Source organism: Bos javanicus, chromosome 20 (assembly GCF_032452875.1).
Source record: "Bos javanicus breed banteng chromosome 20, ARS-OSU_banteng_1.0, whole genome shotgun sequence".
Lineage (NCBI taxonomy): Eukaryota > Metazoa > Chordata > Mammalia > Artiodactyla > Bovidae > Bos > Bos javanicus.
In genome coordinates, this window is record NC_083887.1 from 66,380,538 (window position 1) to 66,404,801 (window position 24,264).

The 24,264-nt window shown below is 50.6% G+C and overlaps 1 protein-coding gene across 1 annotated transcript in view; it reads right to left on the reverse strand.

The window, feature by feature from the left end:
* Positions 1 to 984: 984 nt before the first annotated feature.
* The window catches only part of UBE2QL1 (ubiquitin conjugating enzyme E2 Q family like 1), a 59,390-nt gene continuing 36,110 nt past the window's right edge, over positions 985 to 24,264 (reverse strand). The window contains exon 2 of the mRNA XM_061393898.1: positions 985 to 2,315. Coding sequence (XP_061249882.1) covers positions 2,184 to 2,315 — 132 coding nt within the window. The 3' untranslated portion in view covers positions 985 to 2,183. The remainder of the gene's footprint in view (positions 2,316 to 24,264) is intronic.

A 24,264-nucleotide genomic window follows, 5' to 3' on the forward strand; every position in this document is an offset into this window, starting at 1 on the left:
TCCCCGTTGCCGTTGGCAGTCACCTTGCCCACCACCTGGCCGCCCCTGAACCAACCGTGGCCAAGCTGTTCCATCAGTTAATGAGCAGCACTCAAGTGACCCAGGTTTGGGTCAAATATGTACCTACGTTCCTAGTAGAAAGTTACTTTTATTTTACAATTGGAAGAGAGGGCTTCTGGAAAGAAAGAAACCGAGGTGCTCTCCCTGACCAGTGCTTCTGTCCTAGGCCCTCACTCTCCCACGTGTGATTCCATTATAGACTGGAGCCCAGGGGCCCAGGGACCGGAGGCTGGATGTCACGTTTCCAGGACGGAGAATTCTGCCGTGGAGGATCAGGTGAACGGATACCTTAAGTTCATTGTCATCGAATTTCATGACTACACTTACTCAGAGGGAACTTGAACAAGAGGTCAAGCATCTTAGCTGCACAGAACTGCATGTGTATCCGGGGCCGTAAGAACATGGTTAAAATAATTAAAGTAGCAATAAAGAGTGGATTCGGGTAAGGAAAAACCCTACTGGGGGAGCTGGCCCTCGGCATTAAGGTTTGGTGTCTGAGAGCTCTGACCTCCTGGGACAGGTGTGTGGGACGCCAAGTACCCGAAACTGCCTGAAGGATCTAATATAGTGAGCAGAGACGCTTCCTCTTCCTTCACGGTGCTAAACTGGGACTGGCAGCATCCGGGTTCGGCCAAATAACCCATCAGTCCTTCCAGCCAGTGTCCTATTGTCTTTCTGGCTGCTTCTGGGGACCGTTCCAATCCACTGGATTTTTGAAAAGACCATTGGTTCCTGAGACTCCTTTCCTGCAACTCATGGCAGGAATGCCTTCCTGGCACGTGCAGTATCTGAACTATGAACCCAGGAATCGAACCTGTGCCTCTGGCGTCTCCTGCATTGGCAGGTGGATTCCTTACCACTAGCGCCACCTGGAAAGCCCGAAAACAAATACTTTCAGTGGAAGAAGAGCCCACAACGACCAGATTCAGGTATGCGTGATTTTATTTAAAATGTGTCCAATAAGATTTTTCCACTTGGAATGAACATTTTACCTCTTTTCCGCATATTATAAGAAACAGTGGTTTCCTCATTTCATGGAACTTCTTGGAAAGGTCTAAGTAACTTAACAGAAGAGAAAACTGAAATTGTGGGGAGATTAAGTAACAGGAGTTTATATCCGAGCGAGGGTGCTCACGCATCGCGGCCTCGGGGACACACGAGTGACTACTGGGCCATGCAAATTGTCCTACCGTCACCGGGCCTCCGAAGGCAGTTCTGGCATTCCCCGCCACGCGCACACAGGACACGGGTCAGGTGGCTTCAGCGGATGGCACACTGTCTTTTGCTTTCGGCGGTGGGTCGACCAGCAGAGAGGAGACAGGAACACGAACGTCATAGGAGCGTCTGAGGATGTCGGAAGAGACCCTGTCCGCAACCCGACCTGAGCGCCCCCCACCCCGGCGTCTGCACCCATGTGCCCGGTTGTGGCCACAGCACCCCGCCTTCACCCACAGGCTCGGGCTGGGCTGCGGACCGCACATGCGTCGGCATCGGCCTTGGGAGCACGGTCTAGCCAAGAGGGCGGTTGCTGTTTTCCATCCCGAGAACTTGGCCATATTAAATTTTTTTTGTTCTCATGAACCAGCGGTCATAGAGCACAAACGAGGTCTACATGTCATGACACGGGGCCACAGAAAGATGTGTCTTCAAGTTACGATGTTGACCTGCTGGGGAGAGAAGGAGACACGGGGCACAGCGCACGGGGACTGGACGGGGCACGGCGTTCCTAGGGGCGTGTCAACGGGTCCAGCGAGGGGAGCTGAGCTTCCTGGCTGCTCTGTGGAGCTGCTGTCAGGAGGAGAAGCTAGAGGCCCAATGATGGGGTGGGGGCGGGGAGGGCAGGCGGGCGGGGGAACGTCACCATCTCGACGTGTGATCTAAAGTGACCTAGAGATGATCATTCATTTATCATCGAAACCTAATCCCGAACAGCGTTGGCTCCCCGTCCTTCTCTCTGTAAACACATCTGATCATAAATAACTTAGGCGTCTCCTTGGCATTCAGGATTCCGTTCCGAAGGCTGGAGTTATAAAAAGGATGAAGGGTGCTCAGCGTGGAGAGGAGATGTCAGGTGTGTGTGTGTGTGGAGAGGCAGCTTAAGCGTCTAGTGCACGGCGCGAACATCAGCCGTCAGACACGGGCGGGGTGACCCAGCCGTACTTTTCGTGAGTCTTCACCAAACTCTTAAAGGTGGCTTCGGCTTCCTTGCGACTGAAGGACTTTTTCGACTTGCCAGCTTTCCTGCAGATCCGCCCCTGGGTGAGAGGGAAAAGATAAAAAGCAGGTTAGAGCCCAGCAGTGATCCCGATTACCGCCCTCTTTGTGAAGAGCACTCACGGAGGCGGGGATTTCTGAAGTCCGCGATGAAAGGAGAGATAGGGAACATGATGGCTTTGGTATCAAACAGATGCAGTAATCCAGCGCAGGCAAGCTTTTGGGGGAGGGAGAGACACGCGTGCTGCTGGCGTCCTTGGAAGGCGCTCATCCTTGGATGCTGGCAGGCGGTCTCTGGGAGGACCAGCTTTATCAAAAGAGCATCCATGCAGAACGCAGCGCGTCGCCCTGGAGGCGAAAATGCTATTCTAACTTCTCTTCCCTCCCACCTCAGGGTGCCTTTTAATTACAACTTAGAGATAACGCATTTATGTATAATCTGTGTATTTATACATTCACACACACACGCACACTTGAACACTCTGACTTTTCACATTCAAGCTCAGGAGCAATAAGCGACTTTCTTGTATTTCATGCTGCGAGGGAACAAGCTCCTGAGAAGACAGAGGGGCCATAGACAGGAAGGCAGAAGCCTGGCCCTGAGTGTTCCCAGGGAGAGGTTCAGGTGAGGCCAGCGCTTCCCCTACACAGTCCCTGGGGGTGGGGAGCGAGGGAGAGGTTTGCCCAGCTCTCAGTGCCCGGGCAGGCCGTGGTCTGAAGGACGGAGCACGTGGGGCTGCAGTGAACAGAGGGTCTGGCTCATCTCAGCCCGGCCACAGACTCTGGACCATGAGAAGGAACCAGGAGACCCCACTGAGTGGCTGTGACTCAGGCCATCACATCCCTCGGGGAGCCCTGGGGAGGGAGGTTTAACTTGGCGGTGGTGGGGATGGGCGGACGAAGGACCACAGGAGCGGGGCGGGGCCGGACTCCCCGTCAGATGAGCTGTTGCTGTTCTTACTGCCCCCGGCTGGGCCAGTCCCCACGTGATAGCCCATCAGCAGAAACCCTGTCTGAGCCTCTCGGGCACACGTCCTTGCGCCCGACCTCCCTTCGCTCGCCTGTCCTGGCAGATCCGCTTCTCATCCCAAGCATCTCACACACATGTTTCGTAGGTGGGACACAAACGCCCGCAGTTGCACCCACTAGTGAACACACGCACGCTGTTCTCAGCAGGCGAACGCTCACCAATGATGCGCCCTGGGAAGGCTCTCTGCATTCCTGACACGTGACGCACAACACGGGCATGTACCACCCGTGCAAGGGGACCTGGACGGGAACCAGGCTCATCCCCAGGGCCTCACCGCATACCTGCCCCCCGCAGAGGCAGCCCCCAGGTCTGTGTGGCTGGGTGCGTGAGATCCCCCATCCGAGCTCTGATGAACCACTGACAAGTCCCCTGGGTAGACGTCTGAATCCGTGGGGGAAACGGCACCGATCCCCACGAACTGAGAATGGGAGGCTGTGTCACACATTTAAATTCAGGGCTTCTAGTTCCTTTTCAACAAGTGCTGTCTTTCCAACAGGGGAGACTCAGAGCCACGCCCAGCCGAGGAGTCGGCCACTGGAGCCCCTGTTTCGCTCTGTCTCCTCTGGCCATCTCTCTGGCTGAACTTTTCCCCCTGCCAGTCAAGGGCAAGACCAGCTCTTCTAATTAGCTGCTTTGTGCCCATACTCAGTCACTTCAGTCGTGTCCGACTCTCTGCGACCCCATGGACCATGGCCCGCCAGGCTCCTCTGTCCATGGGATTCTCCAGGCAAGAATACTGGAGTGGGTTGCCGTTTCCTTCTCCAGTGATAAAGTATGAAGTGAATGAAGTGAAGCCAGTCAGTCGTGTCTGACTCTTTGCGACCCCATGGACTGTAGCCCAACAGGCTCCTCCGTCCACGGGATTTTCCAGGTGAGAGTCCTGGAGTGGGTTGCCATTGCTTTCTCCGATTAGCTGTTTGGTCCACATCAAATAGGAGATCAAAGCAGTTGATCTCCTGCTAAAGGAAATCAACCCTGACTATTCATCGGAAGGGCTGATACTGAAGCTCAACCTTGCCCACCTGATGCTGACTCAATGGAAAAGACCCTGATTCTGGGAAAGACTGAAGGCAAGAGGAGAAAGGGGCAAAAGAGGACGAGATGGTTGGATGGCATCACCGACTCAATAGACATGAGTCTGAGCAAACTCCAGGAGATGCTGAAGGACAGGGAAGCCTGGCGTGCTGCTGTCCATGGAGTCAAAAGACTCAGACACGACTGGGTGACTGAAGAACAACAGCCATGTCAAATAAGCTGCTAAACGGTGAAGGAAAACGGGAAAAGAAGACAGGAAACCACCATGTACTGACTTCTAGAAACGTCCCCGTGTCCTCTTGCTTTGCTTATGGGATGTAGTTATACTAGATACAAAGGGACCACGAGCAGCTAAGACATTTACAGTCATCACTGTGTGAGCCAAGACCAAAGTCCAGAATTATTTCATTAAACACAGGCAAACGTACCTTTGCAGGGACGTCAGTATCAATTTCTACATAAGTGGGAGCAGGTATCAAGAGCTAATTTCTTTTGCATAAAACACCACAAGTTCTAACCATGTCTATCATTCTTTTCTATGATACTGAAAATTTATGGTATGACTTGAGAATTCTGAACTAACGGCAGCCAGACAAACACCAGCTCACAATAACCTTGGAGTATTCCTGTGCTCTTGGCATGAACGTACACTTGGCTCATTCTTTGTGAAAGTCCCAATTGTTGCAGAAAACAACAGACAAAACCCCAAACGAACAGACCAGTCTTTGTGGCTTCTTCTCCCCGAGAAGAATGATGAACATAAAACACCAGCACCCAGTCAATTCAGCAGCTGGGAGACAGGGTCCGTGGGAGACAGAGTGCGTGTGTGGCAGCCGGGGTCTCGGCATCTCCACTGAGCTCAGCTGGCCTCCAGCACCTCCCCTCTCGCCTCGTGTCTTACGGCCGAGTTTGCAGCTAACAGATATTGCTGCATAGACCGCCTGTCCTCCTCTGATTGGCTACCTAAGCATCGCCCAGTAACACACTGGGCTTGAAAACCAGGGTGGCTGAGCTACGCTTGCTGAAATGTCCTTGAGGAGCCCACTGCGCCTGGAAGGTCAGGGGCACCCTCTCCACCTCGGGCCTCTTGATGGTCCAGGCCACTCGGACGTTGAACCAACTCCCATTCTTTTTTTTTTAAATTTTTTTGACAGTGCCATGTGGCTTGTGGGATCTTAGTTTTCCAACGAGGGATTGAACCCAGGCCACAGCAGTGACAGCAATGAATCCTAACCACTAGACTGCCAGGGAACTTCTTTAGTTTTTAATTGAAGTATAGCTGATTAACAACGCTATATGAGTTTCAGGTGTACGCAAAGTGATTCAGTTATACATGTACACACGCATATATGTGCACACACATTTATATTAGTTCTCTGAGTACATGCGTTATGGACATACATTTTTTCCATTTTATGTTATTACAAGATATTGAGTACAGTTCCCTGTGCTATGCAGTAGGTTCGTGTTTATTATGTATTTTATATGTAGTAGCGTGTTTATGTAAATCCTATATTCTTAATTTTATCCCTCCTCGGCTTTGGTAACCACAAGTTTGTTTCCTGTGTCTGTGAGTTTCTGTTTTGGAAATAAGCTCATTTGTATCACCTTTTTCAGATTCCACATATGAATGATATTATATGGTGTTAGTATTTGTCTTTCTGTTTCTGACTCCATTTAGCATGGTAATCTCTAGGTCCATCTATGTGGCTACAAATGGCAATATTTCATTCATTTTTATGGTGAGGAATATCCCACTGTATATATATATATACACTCTATGTATATAGTAATATATGTGCATACACTGGGCTTCCCAGGTGGCGCTAGTGGTAAAGAGCCCACCTGCCAAAGCAGGAGACGCAAGAGACATGGGTTCAGTCCCTGGGTTGGGAAGAACCTCTGGAAGAAGGAATGGCACCCCACTCCAATATTCTTGCCTGGAAAATTCCATGGATGGAGGAGCCTGGTGGGCTACAGTCCATGGGGTTGCAAAGAGTCGGACACGAGTGAAGTGCCTTAGCATGCACGCATGCACATATATTAATGTATATAATCTCCTTTATTCACTCATCTGTGCACGGAGACTTAGGTTGTCTCCATGTCTTGGCTATTGTGAACAGTACTGCTATGAACATGCGGGTGCATGGACTAAAGGGTTTTTGAATTAGAGTTTGCTCCAGATATATGCCCAGGAATGAAATCGCTAGATCATATGGTAGCTCAGTTTTTTAAGGAACCTCCTTACTGCGCCATGGGCTTCCCTGGTGGCTCAGACAGTAAAGAATCCACCTGCAATGTAGAAGACCTGGGTTTGATCCTTAGTTTGGGAACATCCCCTGGAGAAGGGGCTACCCACTCCAGTATTCTGGCCTGGAGAATCCCATGGACTGCATATATAGCCCACGGGGTCAAAAAGAGCTGGATATGACTGACCTTCACTCACTCACTCACACTGCTCCATCGTGGCTGCGCCGGTTTGCATTCCCACCAGCAGTGTCTGAGGGCTCCCTTTTCCCCACACCCTCTCCAGCATTTGTTTGTAGACGCTTTCATGGTGGCCACTGTGACCAGTGTGAGGTGACCCCTCACTGTGGTTTTGCTTTGTGTTTCTCTAACACTTGGTGATGCTGCGTTTCCCATTCTTCCTTCCAAGGAGCAGTCTCCTGGAGTCTGGACTCTGGGAAAACTGCAGCCTAACTTCTCTGACCCTCTGTGTGTGCGTGCTTCGTAGCTTCAGGCGTGTCCAACTCTGTGCGACCCCATGGCCTGTAGCCCACCAGGCTCCCATCCACGGGACTTCCCAGGCAAGAAGACTGGAATGGGTTGCCATTTCCTTCTCCCTGATCCTCTGTACTGCTGCTGCTGCTAAGTCGCTTCAGTCGTGTCCAACTCTGTGCAACCCCAGAGACGGCAGCCCACCAGGCTCCCCCGTCCCTGGGACTCTCCAGGCAAGAACACTGGAGTGGGTTGCCATTTCCTTCTCCAATGCAGGAAAGTGAAAGTGAAAGTGAGGTCGCTCAGTCGTGTCCGACCCTCAGCGACCCCACGGACTGCAGCCCACCAGGCTCCTCCGCCATGGGATTTTCCAGGCCAGCGTACTGGAGTGGGGTGCCATCGCCTTCTCTGGACCCTCTGTACGTCCCTCTATAACAGGGACAAGACCCACTTCACAGCAGCACTACGAACTTCAGATAAGATACTGAATTTCAAAAACATGTTGAGAGTTTTAAGGTGTATACAACGAATTAAGAACAGGTTTTCTTATTTTCCTAACCTGATGGTTTCTCTATCCGTTTCCATGTAACTAATACTCAGACAGTCTTTCCTGGAGATTTCCCTTCAAATAACTCTTGTTTTTCCCTAAAACACCTCCACTTTAATGCTAAAGGACCTGATCTGAGAGTTTACTCAGCCTACATGATAGCTCTGTGCTCTCACTAAGAGCTCAGAAAAGTACCCTCTCTCTTGATGACCATCAGCCTTGCTCCAGACTGTAAATGTACAGTTATACATAACCATAGGGTTCTGCCCCAATCACCTTAAAAAGCTCAAAATCTCGCTGTAATATTGACACCAAGCAGTGCTCATACGCACCCAGTTCCCTGGGGCTGCATCTGCCAAACACAGCCATTCGTGGGCGCTTGGTTTGATCTTTCTATTTTGCTCACGGATTTTTTTGTTTTGGGGGGGTGTGTGTCAATCACAATGAACCACATGAGAACACTTCCACAGAGCTAACGAGTGGCCCCAGCCTCACGTCCTGGCACCAGCCGCCGGGTCTGCTGCGGCTTCTGCTACCCGCAGTGTGCACGCTGGACTTCAATCCGTCTCTGTCTCCTACTCATCTCTCATTCATTCATTCGCTCACTTAGTATGTTGAATCCTGGGTGTAGAAAGACAGGGACTGTGGCCCCTGCGGCAGGGCCTAAGATTCATCGAGGGGAGAGAACTGAAGTGTGTTGTCGGTGCTGAGACAGGAGGGGGAACGTCAGGGTTCCTCAGCCCCAGCACTAACTGACAACGCGGGCTGGGTGAGTCTTTGCTGGGGGGTGTCCCGTGCACAGGAGGATGTTCAGCAGCGTCCGTGGAGATGCTAGCGGTACCACATGAGCTATGACATCCGAAGCGTCTCCAGATGTCGCCAGATGTCTCCTGAGAGATAGAATCACCCCCGAACGAGAGCCACCGGTGTATGGAATAAAGGTGGGCCCGAGCAAGGGGGAGACGGTCCATCTCCATTCATTCAGCAAATGGTTGCCCCAGGTCCTCCCGGAGTTACGAACTGGGCTGGTTACTGGGACTGCATGCGTGCGTGCCAAGTCGCTTCAGTCGTGTCTGACTCTTTGTGATCCTGTGGAATGTAACCTGCCAGGCTCCTCTGTCCATGGGATTCTCCAGGCAAGAATACGGGAGTGGGTTGCCATTTCCTCCTGCAACTGGGACTGCAGGGTTTTCTAAATTGGAAACGCTTCTGATCCTCATGGAACTTATAGCTCAGCAGGGAGGGTGGGGTCTACCTTGGGGAGAGGGAAGGAGAAGAGGTAGGGTTCATTGTCTGTGGGTTCAGAAAGATTTCCATGTCTGAAGACACTTGAACTGAGCCTTGAAATACGGGTGGAAAGTGTTTGCCAGGTGGGTGAGGATAAGGGACCCCAAAGTGGAGGTTGAAAGACATGGCTGGATTCAGAAAAGGATGGGAAGACACTTGGTGAAGCTAGGGGGTGTGTGTGTGTGTGTGTGTGTGTGCGCGTGCGCGCTCGGTGGGCGGGCGTGAAGAATTCAATACACCTGGCCTCAAAGCCCTGCTCCGATACCTCCTGGCTGTGTGACCTTGGATGTGTTAATTAACCTCTCTGAAGTGCAACTTCCTCACCTGGAAAATAAGCATAATAACAGTACTATATGCCACTGAGGTTTTATAGGGACTTGCTGGTGGGCTGCCATCTATGGGGTCGCACAGAGTCGGACGTGACTGAAGCGACTTAGCAGCAGCAGCAGCAATGTATTAACAGGTGTAGGATGCTCAGCTCAGTGCCAGGCACAAGATGAACACAATAAATGTGGGTTTTCATCTTTGAAATCATCACAGACGATCTTATCCCTATCCTTTGGCAAAGTTAGTTTCGTTCTGCTCTCCTGGAAAAAAAATGTGTGGATATTATGATGGCTTATCCAGTCACAAAAACATCTTCAGGCAAGTCCAGTATTTTGTATTTGTAGGGCTGCTTTCCTAGCCCTTTCAGTAACATCATTTTAACTGGTTGACATAAACATATTCATTTGACATTTCTCACTTGATTAGATTTTCTTCTATTTTTCCTCTTTGCAAACATACTTTCATGACATTTTCATGGTTCACTTGCCCATGAATTACAAGCTTTGCTCCTTTAAAACTAGTAGGAACTTACAGACTCTTCATGCAAAGTTTTGAGGCTCCTTCACTCATTTCGTGTGTTGAATTACAGAGCAGCTGTAATTTGTTTTTAAAGTCTTAGAACGTGTGACTGTTAGTCTAAAAGCACTCGCACGCCCCACCCTCCCCCGATGTGGGTTTCAAGTGTGTGTAGTGCTCAGTGTAGACTCTCGAGGACGCCGCACGTGGAGGAGGCACTTAGACCGGACCTGTGCTTGGCTTGAGGAAAATACAGGAACACGCGGATTTGGAAGGAGGTCCGCTTGGAAAGACGGCAGTGATCTCACCTCTCTTTGAAGCTCTGATTCAAAGCAGGTCGGCTTACACGTTCTAGAGGACAGATAAGACTCTGCAGTGAACGAGACCACTTCAGAGCAATGCTTTCCCAAATCAAAGGGCGACTCTGAAACCGCTGGCCAGCGAGGAAGGTACTCCTGCTGGATGTGGTCCACTGAGCATCAGGGAGAGGCTGGTGTGGCTGGAAACGTGCCGAGCTGGTTCCGCAGCCTTGACCATGGGTCTGAGAGTGTGTGTGTGTGTGTGTATGCTGTGTGTGCACGTGTACATGTGCATACATATGCATGCATGTACACGAACGCTCACATGTGTGCTTGTATGTGCACGTGTGTACGTGTGCGGCTACAGTGATGTTGTTTAAACTGCAGGGAGAGAAATGTGAGGGTTCCTGAGCTGACTGGAACCCAGGAGTCACCTGGAGGGAAGCCTCAGGCCTCATACTTGGACTTGGAGGATGGTCAGTTTACAGGGGGAGCCCACCGCTCGTCAGGGACCCCACCCAGCACCAGCCAAGGCAGGGGAGGGGGAGCAGAGGGGCTCAGAAGGGCAGGCAGTGAGGGGGCAGAATGATGCTGTGGGCACGTGCCGTGTCGCCACCTGAGCAGGTAACAAGCTGGTGCTGGAAATGGTTCCTTTTTTTTCCCTTTGGCTGGACCGCATGGCTTGCAGGATCTTAGCTTCCAGACCAGGAACTGAACCTGAGCCCTTGGCAAAGAAAGCACGGAGTCCTAACCACTGGACTGCCAGGTGTTGGGTTTTGACAGCATGAAAGCCCCTGATTGCCCGTGTGGCCCCTGTCCACAAGTGCAAAGGCATCCGCTCCGTGTCCGGCTCACGTCAGCTCCTGTGCTGCAGTGCTGGGGCTGCTTTCAAACACTGCATCTCATTACACCTCCAGACAACGCTCCACTTCAGCGTGGTGGTCAGGGCTGGTCAATGGGCTTCCACTGACCGGCTGAACCTCCATCAGGCACAGCTGCTTCCCGCAGACCACCAGGTGAGGACCAGTGGGCCTGGGAGGGCATGGGACCAAGGGAGATGGCCCCGTGGCTGGGCCCGTGGGACACGCAGAGCCCGCCGGGAAAGGGCTTTGCCGGACCTGAGGGGCTCCCTCCCGGCAGCCAGCATGTCTGAGGACACAGAGGCTCAGCTCCCCACCGCCCCACGTCCTGTCCCTGTGCTGGGCATTCAGGTCCCTGTGCCCTCCTTTTGAGTTTTAACCAGAATTCATGCCCAGCATGGCTCCTGTCACATCATCCTCACACCCCGCCCCAGCTATTTGTAATTTAGTCTCAGATCTTATTGGGAACATCTTTGGTGAGACACAAAAAACTAAAAATAGAACACTGTACAAATACACTCCTGGGTATTTATCAAAAAAAGAAAAAAAAAACCACAAACCACTAATTCAAAAAGATACATGCACCCCAAAGTCCATAGCAGCATTACTCACAATTGCCAAGACGTGGAAACAATCTAAGTTTCCATCAACAGTTGAATGGATAAAGATGTGGTATACATAAACAATGGAATATTCAGTCAGTCAGTCACTTCAGTCGCTGAGTCGTGTCCCACTCTTTGCGACCCCAGGGACTGCAGCACGTCAGGCCTCCCTGTCCATCACCAACTCCCAGAGTTCACTCAAACTCACGTCCGTTGAGTCGGTGATGCCATCCAACCATCTCATCCTCTGTCATCCCCTTCTCCTCCTGCCTTCAATCTTTCCCAGGGTCAGGGTCTTCAGCCACAAAAAGGAACGAAATTTTGCCATTTGCAATAACATGGATGGACTTGGAAAACACTGTGCTAAGTGAAGTAAGTCAGACAGAGAAAGACAAATACCGTATGGCATCACTTATGTGTGGAATCTAAAAAGCAAAACAAATTGGTATATTAAAAAGAAAAAAACAGACTCATAAGAGAACAAACCAGTGATTACCAGTGGGAAGAGGGGAGCGGGGGCAGTTTAAGGGTGAAGGTATAAGACATACAAACTCCTAGGTACAAAATAAGGGAGTACAGCCAATACTTTATAAAAACGAGAAACCAACTACACCTTCTAAAATTTGCAAATCACTATATTGTATGCCTATAACTTAATATTTTATATCAAGTATACTTCAATTAAAAAATCAAGCCTCTATGTCCTCATTGCAAAATACTATAAAGATTCTGCTGCTGCTAAGTTATTTCGGTCGTGTCTGACTCTTTGCAACCCATGGACTGTAGCCCGCCAGGCTCCTCTGCCCATGGGATTCTCCAGGCAAGCATACTGGAGTGGGTTGCCATGCCCTCTTCCAGGGGATCTTCCCGACCCAGGGATCAAACCTGCATCTCTTATGTCTCTTGCATTAGCAGGCAGGTTCTTTACCACTAGCGCCACCTGGGAAGCCCATAAAGATTCTACGATATATTAAAGGTCTTATTTTTATAATATAAACCACCAAAAAAAAAAAAAAAAGACTGTGAGGCAGACTCTAGAAATGATCAACTCAAAACTTTCATCTCAGAAACAAAAAAGCTGTCTGTCTTTCTGGAAGTTACGCCTTGAGGACACAAGGTCTGTCCTCTAACTCTGACACTGGGTACTAACTCATAGTTAAGACACACAAAGCCTATTAGAAAAGCGCGTTTCACAGCAGGCCGCTAGACCATCCCACTGGAACAGAGGACGCTGGGGGCAGTGCGCTCATGGTGCTGGACGGAATGGACCCGCCCTCGGTGGCTGTAGGTGGAAAGCCCAGACTCCTCTGCTCAGGGAGCGGCATGAAGCTTTGTGTGGGTGCACTCGTGGCTACACCGTCCTCTGCAGAAAGGCGCTGTGGTCCCTCTACCGGAGACGTCCTCACAGAGCATCGCGGGGCTGCACGCATCCACCTGAGGCGGGCAGATCGCCAGCAGGTGATACCATGTCTAGGGAAGATAACTGGGTGAACTGGGGGACACCTGGGAGGAGGCCGGGGCTCTCTCCCCATCAGCACACAGCCTTTCGCTGCACACACCCCAGGAGCATTGCTTTTGCGGTCGACCCACCCTGAAAGACAGCAGTCCCCCACCTGTTTGGCACCAGGCACCAATTTCGGGGAACACGATTTTTGCACGGACTGGGGTGGGGTACGGTTTTGGGATGCTTCAAGTGCATTCCATTTATTATGCCCTTTCTTTCTGTTATTAGGACATCAGTGCCACCTCAGATCATCAGGCATTAGATGCCGGACATTGAGAATCCCTGCTTAAAGACAGGCCTGGTCTATCAAAGTTGCTGACGTGCAAAGGAGTGTATTTCCCATAGATAAACTGTATTTCCCATAGATAAACAGAGCAGACGTTGTGCAGGTTGCTGGAGACACCAGGGAAGGGAGATGGCCAGGGCTCGGCACGGGCCTGGCGGGTGGCACATTGGGGATGTCTGGACAAGAGAATGCTCTATGCTGTGCTTACTCGCCCAGTCGTGTCCAGCCCACCAGGCTCCTCTGTCCATGGGATTCTCCAGGCAACAGTACTGGAGTGGGTTGCCATGCCCTCCTCCAGGGGATCTTCTCCACCCAGGGATCGAACCCAGGTCTCCCACACTGCAGGCGGATTCTTTACTATCTGAGCCACCAGGGAAGCCCTGAAGGAGTGGATGCATGAATGCAATTGACCAGACTCGCGTGCCCTCCCTGGCAGGACCACAGGCCAGCTTTCCACAGCACTGACCCTCATCGGGGCCAAGGACGCGTGGCCACTGCCATCAGGAAGGAAGGTCTTCTGGGCGGGAAGACTCTCCACTACAGTCTCTAAAGTGGTTTCCCAATTATTAAATGATCAATGTCTTCAGATAGTCTCTCTTGATTTTTGTGAACCTCTCAGGATGACAAAGTCAGCATCACTTTTATGTAAACCTGGATAATATTTAATAGAAATTAAAGTGAAGCCATGTTATTTAACCCAGTGGTGCCCCTTAGCTACTATTCCTCTTTCTGTGATTTCAGTTACCCTTATCAACTACAGTCCAAAAATACTAAATGGAAAATTCCAGAAATAAAAATTCACAAGTTTTAAATCAGACTGTTCTGAACAGCGAGATGAAATCTCATGCCCGGGCAGATCTTGGATACACTGCAGGTTTGGTTCTAGGCCATTGAAATAAAGCGAGTATCTTAAAGAGAGTCACATGAATATTCTGGTTTCCCAGCGCATATAAAGGCTATGTTTACACACCACTCTAGTAAATTAAGTGCACAATTGCATTGTGTGTAAAGAAACAATGAAAACATTTAAAAATCAGCATTAAGTGCAAAATGTTAGTCACTCAGTTGTGTCCGACTTTTTGTGACCCCATGGACTATAGCCCTCCAGGCTCCTCTGTCCACGGGATTCTCCGGGCAAGAACACTGGAGTGGGTCCCTATTTCCTTCTCCAGGGGATCTTCCCAACCCAGGGCTCGAACCCAGGTCTTCTGCACTGCAGGTGGATTCTTTACTGTCTGAGCCACCAGGGAAGCCCAAGTACAAAATAATGCTGTTGAAAAATTGGCACTGACAGACTTGCTTGATGAAGGGTTGCCACAACCTTGAATTTGCTTAAAAAACAACAACAAACAACCCACATTATCTGCGAAGTACAGTGAAACGAGGTGTGCCTGACCATCACCCGCAGTCCCACCCGGGCACCTGGGACTCGAACCCTCTCTGCCCAGCACTTCCACACAGAGAAGAAGACACAGTGTAGTGTTCAGTACTATCCATGGTTTCCCGCGTCTGCTGGGGGGCCGAGTGTGTCCCCGCAGATAAGAAGGGACAACTTGATAACCGTTAAACCATCCTCAAGCCACTGGCAGCACCAAAGGCGCAGTTCATGGATATTTTTGATTCTTGCAAAACGTAAGCATCTCTTTCTTCTACGTTTTAAATAAAGTTCTAGCAATTATGGGATCTGTTTTAAGACAGATTGCACTTTCTTAGGAGAAGCAAACAGGGAAAAAGGAACGTGATGATCAGACTTTAAATTATGTAAGATGCTTGCTTCAGAATTATTTTTTCTGGAGGCTCTGCCAATAGTTCTGCTTAAGCAACTGGGTCCCAGCGGGTTTCACGAGCTGTGTGGGACACAGGCAGTGGCAGCTGGACTTCACTCTTTAAAGGCAGTCGTGGTGGTGGCGGTGGCTCGTCCCTGCTGTGCTGGGCACTGTCCTCAGGACCCGGGTTGCATAGACTCCTTAAGTGGGTTGGGGGGTGGTCCCCGGACCCCCACCAGGTGGGCTCTGCTATCTTCAGTCCATCAACCCTGATTCACAGGTGAGGAAACAGACACAGAGAAGCCAACCACATGCTCAAAGTCACACCGGATCCCCCAGCCGAATCCCAGGCCAGGCCGGCTCTCACATCACGGAGCAGCTCCTGGGAGTCAGCGAGGGAACCAGGTACCAACCCTTCGCTGCGCAGGACGCTGGAGCCTGGCTGCTCTCGCTGGATGCGGGGCGCCAGGGTCCCTGAGCTCCTCCGTCCCCTCCCCTCTGCACCCTTCTTCCCACCTGGAGCTCACCCCATGTGCACGCTCTGAGCTGATCAGGGCACCCAATCTGCCTTCGGCACCAAGCGTCTGGCCCTCCGGCCACCATCGTGGGGACCTCTGCTCCTGCCCGACTCTGGGGACCTTGGTCAGCCGGGCGCCTTCACCCCCCCAGGGGCCTTGTTCCCTGGGACACCGGCATCCATGGTCTCCATCTGCTACACACAGGGCATGGGCAGAGCTGCTGGCCACGGGCCAGTTGAGGACGGCATGTTCCCGTCTGCAAGCTGGAGGGCCCGTTTAACACAGCACAGCTGCCGCTTCTGGGTCTGCTGCTTCTTAGCGGATCTTGGCGCCTGGAGAAGCCGGAGAGCAGACCCTCTGCCCTGCCAGGAGATCCCTGTGGGGGATCTTTATCAGCTCGGTCACGCTCCCCTTGACCTGGCTCCATCACAATCATCAGCCTTCTCACAGGGGCAGCTCCACGTCCTGGTGAGTGAGTAGGGCTCGGGGGTGTTTTCCTACCCACCGGACCTCTCGGGTCAGGATCGGGCCAACCCTCTGCCCCCACCCCCGACACATGACATCACAAGATGAAGACTGTGGATTACTTTATTCTTTATTCTGTGTGTGTGTGTGCATGCTTGGTCACTTAGTCGTGTCTGACTCTTTGCTACCCCAGGGACTCCAGCCCGTCAGGCTCCTCTGTTCATGGGATTCTCCAGGCAAGAATACTGGAATGGGTTGCTATTTCCTCCTTCAGGGGATCTTCCCCACCCAGGGATCAAACCCAGGCTCCCGCATGGCAGGCAGATGGATTCTTTACCATCTGAGCCACCATGGAAGCCCAAGAATACTGCAGTGGGTGGCCTATCCCTTCTCCCGGGGATCTTCCCGACCTAGGAATTGAACTGGGGTCTCCTGCATGGCAGGCAGATTCTCTACCACCTGAGCTACTCAAGAAGCCCTGTTCTTTACTACTTCACTGAATTTCAGGAAAGCGGTGGTGTTCCTAATGACGTGAAATTTCAATTCTGCCCACTGGAGAGACCCCACGCCTGCCTTCCACCTGCTTCCAGTGGGATGGGTCTGAGAAGGCAGGGTCTGCGGTCAGCTAGGTTCTGTTTCTCAAAGTGCTGGGTGAGGATGGAAGCCATTGAGATGGGGACATGATGAAGCCTCGGACAGCAGCTCAGAACACGGTTTGTCTCTGAAGAGCCACGCAGACTGGGTCTCCGTGCACACGTCCTGGTTCACACATCATGCCCTGAGCAGGAACCCTGGAGTCCACAGCTCAGCCTCCCCCTGCCTCCCAGGTGCCGGTCACTTACTGCTGGACACGGTCACCAGGGCGACTACTGCAGCCTCTGCGTGGACATCTCGGCCATCCAGCTTATCAACCTTCCAATCAGTTTTTCTCTAACTTCCCCATTTTCTCTTTACTTTGTATTTCTGCTGCTGCTGCTGCTAAGTTGCATCGGTCGTGTCCAACTCTGTGTGACCCCATAGACGGCAGCCCACCAGGCTCCCCGGTCCCTGGGATTCTCCAGGCAAGAACACTGGAGTGGGTTGCCATTTCCTTCTCCAATGCATGAAAGTGAAAAGTGAAAGTGAAGTCACTCAGTCGTGCCCGACTCTTAGCGACCCCATAGACGGCAGCCCACCAGGCTCCCCCGTCCCTGGGATTCTCCAGGCAAGAACACTGGAGTGGGTTGCCATTTCCTTCTCCAATGCATGAAAGTGAAAAGTGAAAATGAAGTCACTCAGTCGTGCCCGACTCTTAGCGACCCCATGGACTGCAGCCTACCAGGCTCCTCCGTCCATGGGATTTTCCAGGTAAGAGTACTGGAGTGACTTTGTATTTCTATATAAGTTTAAAAGAATTTTTTATTGTTCATACCATTTTAAAGGTTTTTTTCCACTGATAGTTATTATGAAACATTGGCTGCATTCCTTGCACAATACGTTCCTGAGCTTATCTTACACCCAATAGTGTGTACCTCCCCCCCTCCTATGTTGCACAAACCCCACCAACTTTCTGGTGCTTCTCTGGTGGCTCAGTCAGCAAAGAATCTGCCATCAGTGAGAGGGCCTGAATTTGATCCCTGGGGAAGGGAATGACAACCCACTCCAGTGTTCTTGCCTGGGAAATACCATGGACAGAGGAACCTGCAGGGCTACGGTCTACGGGGTTACGAGTGTTGGACACGACTGAGGGACTAAACTATCAACTTTCTAGGCAGCTGTTTCTCAAAGTCTGGAACATCCCCCAAGAGTCCCTCCCTCAGCCAAGGAGGCCTGCTGGGCCAGCCCTTCTGGTTTTGAAGGTGGTAGGGGGAGGCGAGTGGGGGCTGGGGCCCTCCTGTCCTAGGGGGAGAAAGTGAGGGACTCCTTGCAAGCTCCGCCCACCCCCCAGCCCAGCGCACCTGCAGGTCACCCCGAGTGAGGGCTGGGAGAAAGTGAAAGCGGAGTCGCTCAGTCCTGTCCATCTCTGCGACCCCATGGACTGTATCCCACCAGGCTCCTCTGTCCATGGGATTTTCCAGGTATGAATACTGGAGTGGGCTGACATTTCCTTCTCCAGGGGATCTTCCTGACCCAGGGATGGAACCAGGTGGGTTTCCTGCATTGCAGGCAGATGTTTTACCGTCTGAGCCACCAGGAAAGCCTGGTGAGGGCTAGGAGCCACGGCAGTGACCAAGAATCCCTAACGGGGCTGAAACCAGGCCCCTGAACTTGGCCTGAGATGCTGGCTCCCACGACATCACTTTGGCTTGGGGCGGGGGTCATGGCCTGAGCCGGGCTGTTTGTGAGGCTGCACTCTCCTGGAGGGTGCTCAGAGGTGGGGTGGTGGAGGGGAAGTCCAGGGGGTGGCAGAAAGAGACTCAGTCTGAGGCAGAAGGCTGTGGGGGCTGATCTGGGTCGGGGGCCATGTGGGAAGGTCTGTCCTGCTGGCTCTGCCCCCTCACGCGACCACAGAGCTCTAGCACTGATGTGAGCCGGTGGTCCCCAGGCTCACAGGTAAGGCCACCCCTGAGGATGGGCATGGAGCGATTTCTGACCCTCACCTCTCCTATGCCAAGGCGGGTGGGGCGCTCCTGCCCTAGGAATGGCAACCATCCCAGAGGCACCTAAGGCCAGTGAAGACAATGGAGCTTTGGTTGTAAAAATGGAAAATAAGGAGGCTCGTGGGCGGGTGGGCATCGCTAACAGGATGAGCCTTGAAACACTGCTCCAGGTATCGGAAAGAGCCAGGCAAGTGTCACCAGGAACGTGGCACGCGCGGGGCCCCTTTGCTTCCAGGCACGTCCGCACACACTGGCCGAGGTCTGGGGTGGGTTTTGCACGCTTTCAGGATGCACCTGTGTCTTTTTTGGGGGTCCCAAGTTTCCGTTCCATCCCACAATGAGTCAACATGGGGGCCCTGGCCAAACAGCCCTGTCCCACCTCCATGGCCTTAAAATGGGGTGTTTTGAAAACAGACCCACAGACAGAAAACAAACTTATGTAGCCATAGTTCAGATTCCACATATAAGCAATATCACTTGGTATCTGTCTTTTTCTGACTTACCTCCCTCAGAAATGGACTTATCTACAAAATAGATACAATTACGAATGGACTTATCTACAAAATAGAGTTACAGATGTAGAAAATAAATTTATGGTTACTTGGGGGCAGGAGGGAGGGATAAACTGGGAGATCGGGGCTGACATAGACACACTACTACACACAAATGTATCGCTGATAAGGACCTGCTGTAAAGCGGGGACTCCACTCAATTCCATGTAATGACCTAAATGTATCGCTGATAAAGACCTGCTGTAAAGCGCAGGGACTCTACTCAATTCTACGTAATGACCTAAATGGGAAAAGAATCTAAAAACGAGTGGATACAGGAATACGTACAACCGGTTCACTTTGCTGTACGCCTGAAACTAACACAACATCATGAATCACCGACACTACACTAAAAATGTCAAGAAAAACCAGTCTATGTTTACCAAAGGGGAAGGCAGGGTAGGGATAAATTAGGAGGATGGGATTCACAGATGCACACAACTGTATATAAAACAGATAACTGACAAGAGCCTACTGGATAGCACTCAGTATTTTGTAATAACCTATAAGGGGAAGAATCTGAAAAAGAATATATATATATTTATGAGATATATATGAGATGTAGACTGAGTCACTGCGTACACCTGAATCTAACATGACATTGTAAATCAACCATACTTCAATATAAAAGAATGGGGAACTCTCTTTCCTGGGAAAAGTGGCCATCTATGTGTGAAAAACCTTGAGTAAGCAAGCAGCCTGTAGTAAACTTGAATCATGCCTGGTGTATTTGCCCGGAGAACTTGACTCTGACAGTTTTGTGTGCTGGCTGATAATGAGGTGCTAATGAGGTGCAGTGCTGGGGGGCAGAGGCAGAGGAAGGGAGGCTGGGAGGAAGGGAGGCGAGAGTGGGAGCAGCCCCCGCCTTCCCTCCCCACCCAGACCCCCTCCCCCATCCCCACCCAGACTGCAGACACCCCCTCCCAGTACCCTACCGGGGCAGGCATTTCCCCACCCTGACTCCCGAGGACCCCGGCCTGTTCTGAGCCATGTCAGTGGTGCAAAGATGTCCTAACACAGGAATCCTGGTGCACCTGACCTTAAAAACTAAGAGTGTTTCACCGGGTGTACTTTTTGAAGGGTCTTGGGGTGAAATGCAGCACCCATAACCAGGGCAGGTGCTGCAAGCCTGTGCACTTCCGCCGGTGAGCGTCCATCGCAGGCCAGTGTCTTGCTTCCACCGCTGGGGGCCTCTGCCCCTGCATTATGTCCCATGCCTCCCACCCCCCAGCCTGCCCCCCAGCTCCCTACACTGCCTTCCTTACACTGTTTTCTCATTAAATGAAGAAAGCGCTAGGAGTAATAAGAGCCCTACTGCACAGCACTCAGTATTTTGGCCACGTGCTATGAATACCTGCATAAAGGTAAGGCTTGCAAACCATCAGGGCTACATACTGCCATCCAGCCATAGGCGGATGTCACACAGGTGCTGGGCCCAGTGCAGGTGAAACCCAACACCTGCCTTTTCTGTTTGCAAGAAAATGCAGGGCAAAGATAACAGATGAAATAGCTTACTCAGTGCTGAGAAGGAAGGGGTGGGCATCTTTCTAGAAAACACCATGTTCTGTCACCAGAAAACAGTCTCAAGATTGTAATCAAGAAAGGAAGTCGGTTCTAAACTCAAATTTCTAGTCTCTGCCTGAAAGGCTTAGGAAACTGACGGGCTGATTCTGGCTGACCTAATAAAAATTTAAGAAGTGATTTTCTATAAGCACCTGGGATGGCTATTATTGCTTTCAGGTCATTACTTTAGGGATGTTCTGATTTCAGCTCTTTATTTGTATAAGGGTGGTGCTACAGAATCTTTTCTTTTTGATTAAGTCAGAACTATAGTAAGTAGAGAAGTGAATTCAGTCAGTGATTTTTATAAACATCACTGGGAATCTTCAACCAAAATAGACATACAGATGGGAATACCAGACCACCTTACCTGGCTCCTGAGAAACCTGTATGCAGGACAAGAAGCAACAGCTAGAACTGGACATGGAACAACAGACTGGTTCCAAATTGGAAAGGGAGTACCTAAAGGTGTGTCCTGTCACCCTGCTTGTTTAGCATCTATGCAGAGAACATCATGTGAAATGCCGGGCCAGATGACTCACAAGCTGGAATCAAGATTGCCGGGAGAAATATCAACAACCTCATATATGCAGATGACACCACCCTTATGGCAGAAAGTGAAGAGGAACTAAAAAGCCTCTTGATGAAAGTGAAAAAGGAGAATGAAAAAGTTGGCTTAAAGCTCAACATGCAGAAAACTAAGATCATGGCATCCGGTCCTATCACTACATGGCAAATAGATGGAGAAAAGTGGAAATTGTGGCAGATTTCATTTTCTTGGGCTCCAAAATCAATGAGGATGGTGACTGCAGCTACAAATATGAAAGACACTTGCTCCTTGGAAGGAAAGCTATGACAAATCTAGACAGTGTATTAAAAAGCAGAGACATCACTTTGCTGACAAAGGTCCATACAGTCAAAGCTATGGAGTTTCCAGTAGTCATGTATGGAGAGTTGGACCATGAAGAACGCTGGGCACTGAAGAATTGATGCTTTCAAACTGTGGTGTTGGAGAAGACTCTTGAGAGTCCCTTGGACTGCAAGGAGATTCCTAAATCAACCAGGGATCAACCCTGAATATTCATTGGAAGGACTGATGCTGAAGCTGAAGCTCCAATACTTTGGACACCTGATGTGAAAAGCTGACTCACTGGAAAACACTCTGATGCTGGGAAAGATTGAAGGCGGGAGGAGAAGAGGGTGGCAGAGGACAAGCTGGTTGAACGGCATCACTGACTCGATGGACACGAGTTTGAGCAAACTCCGGGAGATGGTGGAGGACAGGGAAGCCTGGTGTGCTGCAGTTCATGGGTCGCAAAGAGTTCGGCATGACTGAGTGACTGAACAACGAACAACAACAACATAAAGCTTGGGCCGGTCACAGTTCTGACAGAGTGACATGGATCAACTCGCTTAATCCACACCATAGAGAGATCTCGATACCCGCCCTCATGAGGAGGAAACAGGCTCAGAGTTAAACAGCCCGTGGTCACACTGCAGGTGGAGCTGGAATCTGAATGCTCAGATGGTAACGAATCTGCCTGCAATGCGGGAGACCTGGGTTGGGAAGATCCCCTGGAGGAGTAAATGGCAACCCGCTCCAGTATTCCTGCCTGGAGAATCCCATGGACAGAGGAGCCTGGTGGGCTACGGTCCTTGGGGTTGCAGAGTCGGACATGACTGCCTGGCTACCGTTCTCACTTTCCCTGCCCACCATGGATCTGCTGTACCAGGTAAAGCAATCCTCACTGATGCAGACATAAAAGCTGAGTGGCTCCCACCCATACGTGCCTAGGTTATCAGCAGGTTTGCACAATATCGGTCCAATCTTTAGTTGAGCAGTTCACAATTGTATTTAAATGTTAAATAGATTTCTAAAGGCAATAAACCCCGTTGCACCAATCCCTTTAACAGAAAGGATAGCTTTATTTCTTTATATCAGACTGTTGGATCCTTTCCTAGCCTCACCCCCTCCTCTCACGGTAATCAGGGTTATACTTGTTTCCTTTCATTGTTTGCCCAAATTAATTTTCCTCTTTTGTACAAAGGGACTGAACTTTGGGGCCAGTGGAAGAAGTGTATCCCTCCCTCCAATCCCTCCCGTGAGGACAAGGTTCTGTTGTTACACACAGTGGGTAGGGGGCTTGTCTTTTCTCAAAACTTGTTGCATGCTGAAAACGGCAGACACGGAACCTCCCCACCCCTCCCCTCCGGGGACACGTGTGTATTACAAGCTGGCTGCCAGGCATGCCGAAGGGCGGGCGTCGTGATGGCGAGAGAGGTGCCAGGTTGGCTGATGCTTGACCTGTGGGTACCTTCTACTTTATAATGCTGTGTAAACGAAACCTGTTCTACAAGTCGACAGCGATCCCTGCAAAGCCTGCTATGGTTTCTACATCATTTTCAACCGACCTTTCTCATTTATGTCTTGCTCTTTGGCGTGGCAGAGACAGCAACTATCACCTTCTACGGTAAAAGGTGGAAATGGTTGCTGGTAGGTGGGGAGCAGGGTCACCCCGAAAGAAATGTGGAGTCACGACTGGAGCTAGGACCCCAGTGATTTGTAAACATCCCTCCCGCATTATCTAAGTAAGCAGCAGCTTCCTAGATCTACCAAACCCCACAATGGGACCAAAAGGAGTTTCTGATTTATACATTATTAGTTACATAATCTCAATGTTAAGACTACACCATGGCAAGTTCAATTAATTTTGTTTTCTTTATAAAGATCAAGTTGGGTAACTATTTGGTCAATATAATTGTACACAATAACAATTGGTGTAGCCAAAAAAAAAACCAGAGGGAGCCACAGAGGGCAGAATGCAATGGCACCCCACTCCAGTACTCTTGCCTGGAAAATCCCATGGATGGAGGAACCTGGTGGGCTGCAGTCCATGGGGTCTCTAGGAGTCGGACACGACTGAGCGACTTCACTTTCACTTTTCACTTTCATGCACTGGAGAAGGAAATGGCAACCCACTCCAGTGTTCTTGCCTGGAGAATCCCAGGGACAGGGCAGCCTGGTGGGCTGCTGTCTATGGGGTCGCACAGAGTCGGACACGACTGAAGTGACTTAGCAGCAGCAGCAGCAGACAAACACAGTGGGCTTCCTGGGTGGCTCAGATAGTAAAGAAGCCACCTGCAATGCAGGAGACTCGGGATCGATCCCTGGGTTGGGAAGATCCCCTGGAGAAGGGAATGGCTACCCACTCCAGTATTCTTGTCTAGAGAATTCCATGGATAGAGGAGACTGGCGGGCTATAGTTCATGGGGTGGTAAAGAGTTGGACACGACTGAGCCACTAACACTTTCATACTTTTCATAAAGACATAGGGTTTGAGGAAAAACAAATTCGACAGATAATGTTTGCACACCCAATGCAAACTGTGTTTTGCAGATACGTGAACTTTTTACTTGATGGACTTGCTATTAAGTCTAACAAAAACTATACAAATTGAACCCAAATATATTCTCAAGGCATCTAAAATGTAATACAAATTAAATAAGGTAATTCTTAAAGATTTCTGAGTAAACAACAGC